Source organism: Procambarus clarkii, chromosome 88, assembly GCF_040958095.1.
Source record: "Procambarus clarkii isolate CNS0578487 chromosome 88, FALCON_Pclarkii_2.0, whole genome shotgun sequence".
In the NCBI taxonomy this organism is placed as follows: domain Eukaryota; kingdom Metazoa; phylum Arthropoda; class Malacostraca; order Decapoda; family Cambaridae; genus Procambarus; species Procambarus clarkii.
This window is the reverse complement of record NC_091237.1, coordinates 20,310,845-20,324,288: the sequence shown is the minus strand read 5'-3', so window position 1 is coordinate 20,324,288 and position 13,444 is coordinate 20,310,845. Positions and strand designations below refer to the sequence as shown.

The following is a 13,444-nucleotide window of genomic DNA, read 5'->3' as shown; positions in this document are numbered from 1 at the left end:
TGGTTACACTTAAGCTATAAATTATGTGAAATGATGCAGACAATGAGTCACAACAATATGTCTGAATATATGATGACCAAACCACACATCAGACAATGAAGAAACAACGAAGTTTCGGTTCTTTCTAGACCATTATAAGGGTACATGACTTGATAATGGTTCAAGATAGACAGAACTGTCATCAATTCTTCCTTTTCTGATCTGTGGTTTAGTCATCATGTGAAAAGATGCTAAGGAACACTAACAAAGAATATGATCTAAGGGTAGTTCTGGATAGTAAACTATCACCAGAGCATAAAGATATTGTGAGAGGATCTTACATTATGCTAGCAAATTTCTGAACTGCAAATAAATATATAAATGGAGAAATACTTAAGAATTTATTCATAACATCTGTGAGACCAAAATTAACAACTGTGTGCAGTCATATCTTAAAAAGCACATCAATAAACTAGAAAAAGTACACAGGCATGTTACTAGATGGCTTCTGAAATTAAAACACAAAAGCTAATGAGGAGAGGCTAGAGGCATTAAAAATGCCAAAGTTGGAAAAAAGAAGGAAAGCGAGAGGATATGATCACCACGTACAAAATAGTGACAGAAATCAACACAATTATACAAGGAATTTTTTAAACCTGCCATGTCTAAAACAAATGGCCACAGGCTCAAATTTAGATAGCAAAGGAGTAAAAAATATGTCCAAAAGTTCTCTCGTGTGTACAGAGTTGTAGATGGTTGGAACAATTTAAGGAAGAAGGTGGTGGATGCCAAACCATCAGCCGTTTCAAAAAGAGTCATATGACAAAGATTATAGGGAAGGTGAGACACCATGAATGTAATTACCTAGGTGTAGTTACAGGATGTTAGTTATGCTCGTGGAGTTCTATGTTTCCAGCACTCTTTATCATATAAAGTTTTTAAACTAATGATGGTTTTGGCCTCCACCACTTTCTTACTTAACTTTTTCCAGCCATCTACCCTTTCTTTGCAAAAATTAATTTTCTAATGTTCTTTCTGCAACTTTGTTTAGTTTAGTGTAGCTCTTTATTCTGTAACTACACCTAGGTAATTATTACACATGCATATACAAATGCACAAATCTTTGGTTGGGACAAGTTAAGTGAGAAGGTGGTGGAGGAGGCCAAACCGTCAGTAATTTCAAAAGCATTATATGACAAAGAATGCTGGGAAGACGGGACACCACGAGCGTAGTTCTCATCCTGTAACTACACTTAGGTAATTACTTAGGTAATTACACACACACACACACCCACCCACCCTGCAAGCACATCTAAGTATACACAAATGGCATGCATGCAAACATACATAATAGAAATGTAAAATATACTTAAGGGTAATATACAGTATTGAAAAAGTTAGCAAAGACAGACAAATCAGGATATTGGCTGGAAGCTCAGTACTATGAATGAAAGTTACATGAAGAAGTACTTTTTCAGTGTGAAGGAAGTAAGTTGATTGAGTTACAATACAATGAGGGATGCTTCAAACTTCATGCATAACTTCAAAAGTAGAAATAACAAAATAGCAAGGTGGCTATGAGTTGTTACACCAGATGGCTTATAAATCTTTTATTTTATATGAAACATGTTATACAAAAGATGACATATAAATTTCCTCTTTTACAAGATTGTGTCATCAAAATAGAGAATAGAAAACAAGTACACGTGTATACCTAATGGTGCACAGATAAAAAGGAATGGTATTAAAACTTTTTTTATGGTACTGTAAACTTGGAAGCTGGTCAGAATTGCATTTCTCTTTTGTATGTGCACATTAATGACACTATGTAAAAAGACACCTCGAATACTGTTTATGTAGGACAGACGTAAATCTGTGTATTTATGTTTATAGGTTAGCTTAGCATTTTAAAAGCACTATAATCCCCTTCTGTGGTTGATTGTTCAATAAATCACTGAATTATACTGTATGTTTAACAGATCTCTAACCCTGACTATGGAGGACAGAAGAAAATGAATATATGCTGATTAGCATTGTAAATGTATGGCCACGTTTGTGGTAGAAAAAAAAATTAAACGTAATTTAAATCCTAACCAAATAAAGTGGAAAAATTATATTGTGACTTTATCCCTTCTTCAATGTGGAAGATGCATCACTGGTCACATTAGTTTAGCCAGTTTTATAACTTGACAAGTGAACGCTGACAGAAATTAAGTACACTAATCATATAAATGGTATCACTACAAGATCCCTAAGTAAATTCTGATAATATTTTTCATCAACCATATAGTTTTAATGTGTTCTCCACTAGACCCTACCTACCACAAGCCGTGGTTCACTGATGTACCGCATCATGAGGAAACCAGAGTAACCCATGTTCCAGTGAATTAACCATGTTGAATTTATTATAGTCCCCCAATTGTTTCTTGGCAGATTTGCTTTTTTTTATTTTTTTTTGCTACATATTTGCCATAACCCTGATATACTGTACATAATTCCAGTCTTTTCCACTATCACATCCTGACCTTCAAAATATTGTAATATGCTGACTCTAGTACTAAAATGCTGGCAAAAATACTTATTCATGCAGACCTCAGAATATTTTTAGGTGTGGAAGAGAGCACATTCTGAAGCTCCTGATTTCCAAACATTTATGAGTTTTTCTAACTTACAAATTGATGAATTATGAGTTAAAACATTACAATTAAATGACTAGGAATATTGAAATAATTTAATAAAAGTACAGTACAAGTACTGTATAATATTTTGCCGTGCTATTATGAAACCAACTTCCTTACAGCAGCCACCTGGGGATCCCATTTTTCCATAACAATTTTTGGATATAATAATGAAAAGAACCTTTGAGAATTTGGGGGGCAAACTTCAATCTAGATGAGGGTTTATTTTCATTCAACTTCAACTAAAAGGGGTTAAAAATCAATAAAATGAATGCCCGATTGATCCAAATACATACTTCTAACAAAATCTATGTTAAAAATAAAGAGATAATTGGAAGCATCTGAGACTCAAAAGTTTTGTGATGAATAGAAAACATCATGTTCATAAAGAAAATAATGATATTCCTATTATTATAATTTATTTATTTATTTATTTATTTATTTATTTATGCATATACAAGAAGGTACATTGGGAATGTGAGGATACATAATATGGTAATTACAATCTTGTAAAGCCACTAGTACGCGCAGCGTTTCGGGCATAATAATTTGTTCAATGAAATATAAAATCAAATAGTGAAAAGCGAAAAAAAATGTACAAAACAAGAAATACACATTTTTGTATCATCTAAATTACTGTAAACTGAAAGGAAATCTTAAAAATCATTAAATAGCTTATGCTATTAAACATTACAATTTTTCCTACAAACATTATAGTGTTTACTGTGACATACCAACTCCAACATTAAAAGTACTGTGGAACCTCGAGTGACGAGCAACTCCAGTTACGAGCATTTCGAGTAACAAGGAATGCCACTTGCAGAAAATTTGTCTCGACTGACGAGCTTTCGCTCGATTAACTGAGTGTTCCCACTGGTTCTCAGACACCTCTGACAACAGTGTTGTTGTTTCGCAAGATGAGTTTTTCACATGACGAGCTCGGTGCCGGAATGGATTAAATTCGTTAACCAAGGCGCCACTGTATTGTAATCTAATTAATGTGCAGGTATTATCTATCAAACATATTACACACACAATACAACACATACTGTATTACACAATCAAATCACAGATAACTTAAAAATAATACTGTAATCAAAACATGACCTTCAGATTCTGACATGCTAACTTTACAATAGCATGCATGAAGTACAATGCAATTGAATGATAGAACATATGACTTCTTTTTTGCAAATAGTTTTACTATATGAACAACCTTTAATACAGCACTTTTAAATTATATTTTTTCTCTTCCGCCCTATAGCTCCCACATATGTATATACGTACTGTACAAACTCATAATATTTCATCACTAAAAGCACTAAACAAAACAATCCTGCAAACAATCCAGAATGTATTCTAAATTAAAACAAAGTCCTCTTTCAATTCATGTTTCTCTCATCAGGATTTAAAATCTTTCAAGATAATTTCTTTTGGATTTTGCATTTCTTAATTTAGTGAATTCCTATAAAATTAATTATTTACATAAATAGTTTAAGAATTATGAATTGAGCTTCTTAAGAGAATATTCTATAAGAAAACATGGATTTATTGTATTGCAAATCTAAGCAGCATTGATAATTGAAGGATCACTTATCTAAATAATAAAGACTTTTATTTATCTCTATCACAGCTATCATTTTCAGTCTTAATGTTTTTAATGTTTGACAAATAATTCAAACATTTAACCAAGTATATAAATGTGAATACTATGGCTACACATTACAAAATACTACAAATATATATATCAGGCATATTTCCAGTGCCCTATGATTGATGGGTCAATAGGTGAGATTGTAGAGATGACCTTTGAGATGAACGGTAAGGACATTTGGAACATGAATATGGTTTCTCTCCTGTATGGATTCGAATGTGGGTTTTCAAATTATTGTTTTGAGAAGCACGGTACGGGCAGTATGGACAGAAAAATGGCCTTTCTCCAGTGTGTGTACGAACATGTTGTCTTAAGTTATCTTTGGTAGTTGCACCATAAGAACAATAAGGACAAGAAAAGGGCTTCTCTCCAGTGTGGGTCCGAATGTGCTTTGTAAGATGGTCTTTTCTAACTGAAGAATATACACAATAGGGACACTGATGCAACTTGCCTGTGATTCCTCTTGCATAATTCCTCGAACCATCACTGTTCAGCCCCACCTGTCGGGAACGCCGTACTCAGTAATTGAGATCTTTTAAAATGCCTATGTGACAGCAGTGACCTTCAAGAATTATACTGGTATACAAACACCCTCACTCAAGACAAAGAGAATTTCTTGCAACAACTTTCATTACTTATCAGAAGACATTTTAACTTTTGACAATTAAAGAAAATAAATGGGAGAAATGGTAATCTACATAATATGGTTACTATTACCATGCTAAACATTTTAATGGAAACACTTGTTGACATATTTATGTTTTGTGATACTTTAAAAAATGCACTTGAGGGTTATACAGATTTCAAATATACTAAACCATTTAGTTGTACACAATATGAAAAAAATAATTGATCAAGTGGATACGATCACACAGTATATTCCGATACCCAGAATAATATATCTCAGCATACAGAGTGGTGTAAAGAGTTTAGAGGATCAAATGATTAAAGGGTGTTTGTAATGAATACTGGGAGTATAATGAGTTCATAATGTATAATGTGCACAAGATCTTATGTGTGTTATTGTTAGAGTGATAATTAGTATTGGTGTTGATAATGGTGGCTAAGAGAAGGGAGGGGGATAGGATATAGATTAAATTACAGAGGGTACTGGTAGGGGGTTCAGAATGTCAAATAATAAACGTTCTGTCTGCAGGCCACTTGAACAGCTGTTTTATGAAACCATTGCAGTCGGTTAAGGTCAAGTGTAGCTTCCTCCACAGCAACCAGATGGCAACAATTAGTTCGCAATAAAACTACTATCAAACTTTGCATATAATCTCAGTTTGGACTAATAATAAAGGTTTTATTCCAGTATGTTCTAAAATATGGCTAGAAATGCTGCGCTACCAATATCTAACTAAAATGCATTCTTCACTTTGAAGCATACATTTATTAATGAATATATGAGTTTGTATTGATTTTGAAATGACAGTATCATTATATACAAAAAATATATTATTTATACTGCATTTCTGAAATAAATGACATCTCATTGCTATTATCTCCATGCTCTTATGGTGGTCTGAGAGTGAAGAATGGGCTGTGTTTATGAAACTTTTTTATACAGGACATATTTATGTACAGTATTACAAAATATAAAATATTTCAAATGTTCTTCCTATGTACTAATGAATTGTTAATAAATATGGAGTGTTTAGTTATTATTTAAAATTATAATTTGCAGTGCAGGGTACTGTAATTCATATATTAAATATGCATGTACAAGGAAGTATCAAGGCAAATGCAGCCTGACTGACAATCTAAGATTGCCCTAAGAACATCAGTAATAGTGATATATATTTGTAAATTTATTCCATAAATATATGCTACAGTACAGTACTGTATAAGTCTTATTATTGTTTTCTTACCGAGTATATATTTGCATTTGAATATAATATTTCATACACGTACATTTTTAATTTTACAATCAAAACAAAAATAAAATAATTATATACTTTCACAGTTATCTTGAGGTTATCTTGAGATGATTTCGGGGCTTTAGTGTCCCCGCGGCCCGGTCCTCGACCAGGCCTCCACCCCCAGGTAGCAGCCCATGACAACTGACTAACACCCAGGTACCTATTTTACTGCTAGGTAACAGGGGCATAGGGTGAAAGAAACTCTGCCCATTGTTTCTCGCCGGCGCCTGGGATCGAACCCAGGACCACAGGATCACAAGTCCAGTGTGCTCCGCTCAGGCCGACAGTATGCTTTGCATGCTGTAAAATTTTAAATAGTCATTCACTATCTGTTACGGACTTGTCACCCTTGTCAGGGGGGTATAGTGGCAGTTCCAGCGCCATTTAAGAGTCCGCACCCGAACTCCCTGGGAATAGTACATAATGTGGACAATGCCATCTGGTGGTGGTTATCTAGTACTTGCAAATGGCTAAAGATTCCTGCCTTGGTCAGCCAGAGGGGTTGTTGTGAGTGACCTCTGGTGAGGTGACGCATCAAGACCAGCGCCACCTAGTGTGTGCTACAGAACACAATGTCAACTCCCCAGTGGGTTAGTGGTATTTCATAGTTTCGCCAGTACCGGCTAGGTCATTGATGACATTTTTGTGTCCACAGAGGTGACGTCTAGGGGGCAGCAGTACCGGAGACAATAGTTCATCTTGGGCAGCCCACGGTCTCCCTACATGGTCCTGGAATTGACCAGTAAGCCGCCGCCGATGAAGCAGTGTGGTAGCTGCTAGTGTTGAAAAGATCGGCGTACCTTTGGGACTGGCTTAGGGTAGAGACTGACGACAGGGAGGTGCCTGTTGAGTAGAGCTGCTAGCTGGTTGCTAGAGACTGCTGCCAGGGGATCGCTACCCCTGTATTGGTTTGTGACCCCGCTCAGCGTGTGGCATGAGGTACTCTGCCAGCGAGTAGCTGGAGAGTGGTCGTTGGGGTACAAGTACAAAAAAAAATAATTTTCCTTGGTGTGAATTATTTCACACCAGTATTTCCACAGTATTTTAACTCATCAACCCTTAAAATGCAGTTATCATCATACATTAATTCCCGGGGTAATGCAGTTATCAACAATGTTTATTTTAGTTATTACTGCCTTGTATATTAGAGAATACATTTGAATTATAATATTCAGATACTGTTGCAATATTTTACAAATTGCAAAAATATTAATATATATTAAAATAACTACATGGTAATACCATACCCAATATTTTGAGAGGCTTGATAAAAACAATCCTTAATCATTATCAATATATTTCAATTAGCCTACATACACAAGTTATTCTTCTAACTTATTTTGATACCATACAAAAATATGCTATTACAAAACAGTAATCATAAAAATAATCACCGAAGACTATTTATGTTAAAATACAACTAACAGCATGTCATTATTTAAAATTATGGAATAAAACTACATTACACGAAGACTTAAAAAAATTACTTATAGAAGCAAACTACACATTTGTGAATGGAAGGAGATCCTTATTAAACGGTGGAATTTTTTGTTTACATTATTAAATCTTATCATAAAGCATACACTAGATTTCTAATAGTCTCTTACAATTCTCATTCCAAGTTAGGGAATGTCTAAGGATTTCAGGTTTCCTTTACAATCTTTGTTGTATAAACATTTGAGCACTTTCATATAATAATAATTTGCAAGAGATAGCATTGGCACTGCTACCTATGTTCTAAAACAATCAGACCATGGTACAAAGATTGGCAAGAACTTTCGGTATTTGACTGCCCAGCTATTCCTGTTGCATGGTGCCCAGTTACTGGGGTGTCAAAACTACCGACGTTTGACTATCAGGAGACTGTGGTATTCTAATTCATCAAGACTGATGATGCCAGCATGTTTTATATCAAGATAAACTAATGACACTGCATATTTCAGCTTAAGTCACATGATCACTACACATTCCACACCAAATAAATTAGTAAACTCAATTTTGTCAAATTATTTTTCAACTTAAATGCAGCAATACACTATTGACATAACATGAGGCCCGAAGAAAGACTGGCTGAATTCTTGTCAACAACCAATTTATTATTCAAGTACTGTAAATAATAAAGCTATCTTATAGAGCATGGGACAACCAATCATTTACAGTACAGTACTGTATGTGCTTGCTTATCCGAATATTTGGGCTAGCCAGCCAACATTGCGTTCGGATATATTTCTGGCAAAACTTCGCCATATCCAGATAGCAATCTGAATAACCAGAGGTTTGGCCAGATAGTTTAGACTGGCACAGATTCTAAACCATGTCTAGGGTAACTTTCTGCCAACTTCACCATATCCAGATAGAAATCTGGAAAGCCAGAAATTTTGCCAGATACAGCAGACAGGCATCGGGTCATACCTTATAAATCATGTACAGCAGTGTCTAGAGGCACAGGGGATGGAGGTGTTAAGATGGGTGGTTTCGAGGTAAGGAGTGTCGGGAGGGACTGTTTGGGTGACGAGGGTAAACAATTTATTGAGGTAAAAACCCAAAGAAATATTATCTAATATTATAACAGACACAAATTTCCTAAACACTACGTGTACAGACTGAAGACTGTAGTTTCCTGCTAAAATTTGGTGATTTTTCCCACCTGCCGACCTATGCAACGTGTCTGTCTGCCCTAAGTGGGCCCGTCCAAGCCTGGTCAAGCTAAAAAGGCCATGTGCTCTTGATCCCTCATATTTTACCACAGTGCCATGCCATTAGTGAAACATTTTCTTTAATAAATTTTTAGTTTTCATAGTAACTTTGTTATTTTTTGCCAAGACTAGTAGCAGCAATTGTCCAGGTGTTAAGAGGAAGAAGATTGTGCTGACAATACCATAGACAACAAAATACTGTACAGTTTATTAATTTCTGTTGACATGCTACTTAATTTTTCATCAACCTTGTGCTAATCCAGAAGATGGAAACATGTATCAGTACTTGAGGTGAACCAGAGCTGATCATAAGAGAGGCCAATGAACATTGGAGGTAAGCACAACTCCATTCTTATTTGGTAAAAAATAGCATGCCATGGCCCTTCAATCACTGATGCCTCACAAACAAGCCAATGACCTTCAACCAGTGAAGCCTCATCAAAAAGCCAAGAGCCTGCAACTAGTAACGCTTCAGCAGCTGGGAGTCAAAAGTGACCTTGCCACGCTCATGTACTATACAGTAATTTTAATGTTGTTAGGTTACATAAATTGTCAAGAATTATTAATTTCCAAATGTGCAGCTTCAATCAAGAAGATGAACTACAACAAGGTGAGGTGAAGTTTTTGTTTTAAATTACAGTACAGGTATAATGTATTTTTTAATGATAGTGTGTGGAAATTCAAATTATGTTGGTTGTGGTACAAAAAATTGTGAATATGTTCATTTTTGGACTTTTCCAGTAGGAAATACTGCTTATCCAGTGTGGGTCCTTTCCATATAGTCAAGATGAGCAAGCTCATACAGCATTGTACACCCAACAAATGAAGAAAAGCATTCAATGCCCATACCTCAATATCAGTTCCGTTAGCTCACTTATAAGTACATCCTCCAGTGAGACTTTTTCTGATTAAATTCATCTGTATATTTGGTGGGGCTCATGCAAATTATTTTTTTTTTATGTAAAAGTCCTACTTTATAATAGAGTCACATTCAATGTCTACAAAACAAAGATGTAATGCATTAACATAAATGACTGATTACTTTTAGAATACATACAATACTGTATCACAATAAACTCTGGATTCTCGGTCTGGCTTACTTTTTCGATACCAAACTTTAGAGTGTATAGGTTTAATAAAGAGTATATATATGGGATTAATGTACAGAATATCAAACTGTTCAGTGTGTATGTACAGTTCAGTGTGAATATTTGGACTTTAATGTATATTTTACTATTCAGTAAATGTATTAGGCTGTGTTTTGTGTATCAGGCTGTGCAGTGTGTATATACTGTATTAGCTGTACAGGTCATATTAGGTTATAAAGTGCATTAGGCCATATATTGTGTATACAATATCAGGCTGTATGGTATGACAATTAGACTGTACTATACAGTGTTTATTCTTGGCTTTTTTATTGTATATTTATATTAGACTGTACAGTATGTATATTTGCTTTACAATGTGTATATTAGACTGTACAGTGCAAATATTAGGCTATAGAAAATATACTTACTGTGCAGTAATGGGTTTTATTGAATGAATAATGTATTGTGCTTATGTAGTACAGTAGTAGGGTTATCCTCAAGCCATGCAGATAATTAAGAGTTTAGCACACCTAGGTATCAATTTACATTTCAATACACAAAGAGACTCATTAGGACTGACTTTCTTTTATGCATAAATATATGATTGTCATTCATTTAATTTTTGCAGTTTTGGTTATTTTAGTAATGACAACAAACATGAAATGCTCCTCATGTAGAGTTTTCTTCCAATTTCATAGTGACAATAACCTTTAATACCTTTTTCTAGTTTATTGACTGATCACAGTAGAAACTAGAATGAATTGACCAGCTATAGTGACAACCTAATCATAAAAGAGCAGATGCTCAGTTTTCTTATATTCCAAGCTGGCTGGATTTTCAGGTTTAATTTAAACTGACAGTGCTAACTAGACTGATGAATTACTATTTTTAATATCCCAGAAAGGTTGGGGTTTCTAGTTCCAATACAGTACTTGCTCATGTGCTAAGACACGAATCACATGGTTTATCCTTGGTCAGTTATTATTAATATAACTATTATTCTTCAAAATCACAATTGCAAGCTATGCTTATATAATTTTACAGTATTTGGTTAATACCCAATACCATGCTTTGGAGAACAACAATCACTAAACCCTTAATTCATGTTCCATGTTTCAACATATGACACACTAAAGAATTCTTCTGAGAGGAACGGTAAGGACATTTGGTACATGTATAAGGTTTTTCTCCAGTATGAATGCGAATATGAATTTGCAAACTATCTTTTCGAGAAGCACGAAAGGGGCAATAGGGACAAGTAAAGGGTTTTTCCCCTGTGTGTGTTCGAATATGTAATTTTAGATTGTCTTTTGAGGCAGCACCATAAGTACAAAAGGGGCAACTAAATGGTTTTTCTCCTGTATGGGTACGAATGTGCTTTGTAATGTGGTCTTTCCTGACTGCGGAATATTTACAGTAGGGGCACTGGTGCGTCTTGCCGATCGCTCCTCTCCTGCTATTCCTCGAACCACCACTGAACAGTCCCACCTGTCGGGAATGCCTAACTTAATTACTGAATTCACTTAAGGGTCAGAACTACCAATTTATAGAGCACAGAAAGGTGTAGGTAAAAAACGAATCTTAAGATTATCATCTAAATTTGTTGCATACTGCCATGACTAGAACAAAGTGTTGGCTTCTGGCAGTAATTGAACTAGTGTCAAATGAAAGTCTAGCACATTAAACATATTATCTTGATATAGAAGGTAAGTAACCCCAGTATTTACTTGGATTTTAACGAAATGTTCATGTTGCAACAAAAGCAGAACATTTCATATACATATTTTTTATACAATAAGAAATAATACACATAGTAAATGCCTCTTCACCATATAATTTTATAAAATGTCTTTCTAATAATACAAAATACTACTGATATTCATTTGCACAATTTCTTATTAATATAGGGAAACCCTAGGAAAAACAGTGAGTACATTTGTAAGGCATTCACTATGATTATGCATAAAAATAAAAAAGTTTAAGAGCAAGTTAGATCCCACTATGAATCTGTAACCCTAACTTGAAGAACACACCACAACAAATACACTTAAAACATGCTGTTCAATATAGTTTTGTACAAGGTAATGAGCTCAAAGAGTTGTGAATGTCTCAATACTATTCAAGCCAGTCAAAGAAACATTGCTTCAACACTTAGATTGGCAGAATTCATTACACTGTATCACAACAGTATAGTTTCTGTTTTTTTTCTTCAATAATTAATACACAAATTTTGCCACTTTTTCATTACTGTAAGAAGAAACAAAGTACTGTACTGGCACTTATCTTTATTAATAATTCTTATTAAGATAAAACAGAATTCAAATCTACCAAATGTTTGTCTAGCTCATAGAAAAACATCCACCTTAAAGTAATAGTATGACATCCTTACATCAGCTAAAGTGAAGACTCTACTCAGGTTCTTAAAAATAATATAGATTGACCATTATCACTACACTTTGCTTATATAAGCTGCCACTATTTTGGAAGGAATCTGAATACTAATTGTTAATAATACAAACATCCCATGTTTATGCCATATCAAGCACCAAATGCAATGGGGTTAACACACAAATTTATAAAAAAATAAATAAAACATTAGAGTTACTATCTTTATAGCAAAACTCAAAATACTTATGATGTACTGTTACTTATAATAGTGAATAAAATACTGTATGTACAAAAAATTTGGCATTCTAGTTTGGCTGGTATAGTGGTGGTGGTGGCGAGAATAAAATATAAAATTAGAACAAAAAATATGGATACTATACTAGGAAGAATAAAATAAAGACCTCAAATGAGGGAACACATAATTAATATCTTAGTACTTTATAAAATTGAAGGTATGAAACACATTTATTATTTTGTAACTGGCCATCCAATTATTAGATTGGCATATGAGAAATCCCTCATTTCATATACATACATACACAAATGATCTTTTCTTTAAATGGCAAATAATGCTGTATCCTAAGAAACAATTTAGAAATAATTCGCAATTTAAAGACTCCAAATTTAAAAAACTCCAATTTCAGATCGGTAAGGTATAAGCACTGATTTTAAGACTTTCGCTATGGTACACTGCTACGGCTGAATGACGAGCAAGACGAAGAAAAACCAGCTAGGTGAATGGTAACTGCCACCATCAGATACCATTCACCAAGTATTTTGTTTTGCTTTGGAGTAAGAGTAGAAGGAAAATGGAATGGAATAAATGAGCAGGATGTACAAGACAACTTCATCTACAGTTTCAAAAGAAGAAACAGGACAATAAATTTAGACCAGGATATATCTCATTTGACACACTGTGACTGGTAAAACAGGATCCAAGTGATGAAGCACCATTGAGTTTTCACCGAAAGAGTATGTTTATGCAATTACCTAAAGTGTAATTACAGGATAACTTAGGAAAACTAAGAGAGAACTAAGA

General features: G+C 34.4%; 1 protein-coding gene across 28 annotated transcripts in view; it reads right to left on the bottom strand.

Annotated features, from left to right (window-relative positions):
• Positions 1–13,444, bottom strand: part of LOC123745770 (zinc finger and BTB domain-containing protein 7A) — a 215,414-nt gene that overhangs the window by 93,087 nt on the left and 108,883 nt on the right. For 2 of the 28 annotated variants that reach the window (XM_069317673.1, XM_045726709.2), the window contains exon 6: positions 7,514–11,505. The exons of the other annotated variants lie outside the window; for them this stretch is intronic. In XM_069317673.1, coding sequence (XP_069173774.1) covers positions 11,119–11,505 — 387 coding nt within the window. In that variant the 3' untranslated portion in view covers positions 7,514–11,118. Of the gene's footprint in view, positions 1–7,513; positions 11,506–13,444 lie in introns of those variants that run through there. 28 annotated transcript variants of the gene reach the window in all.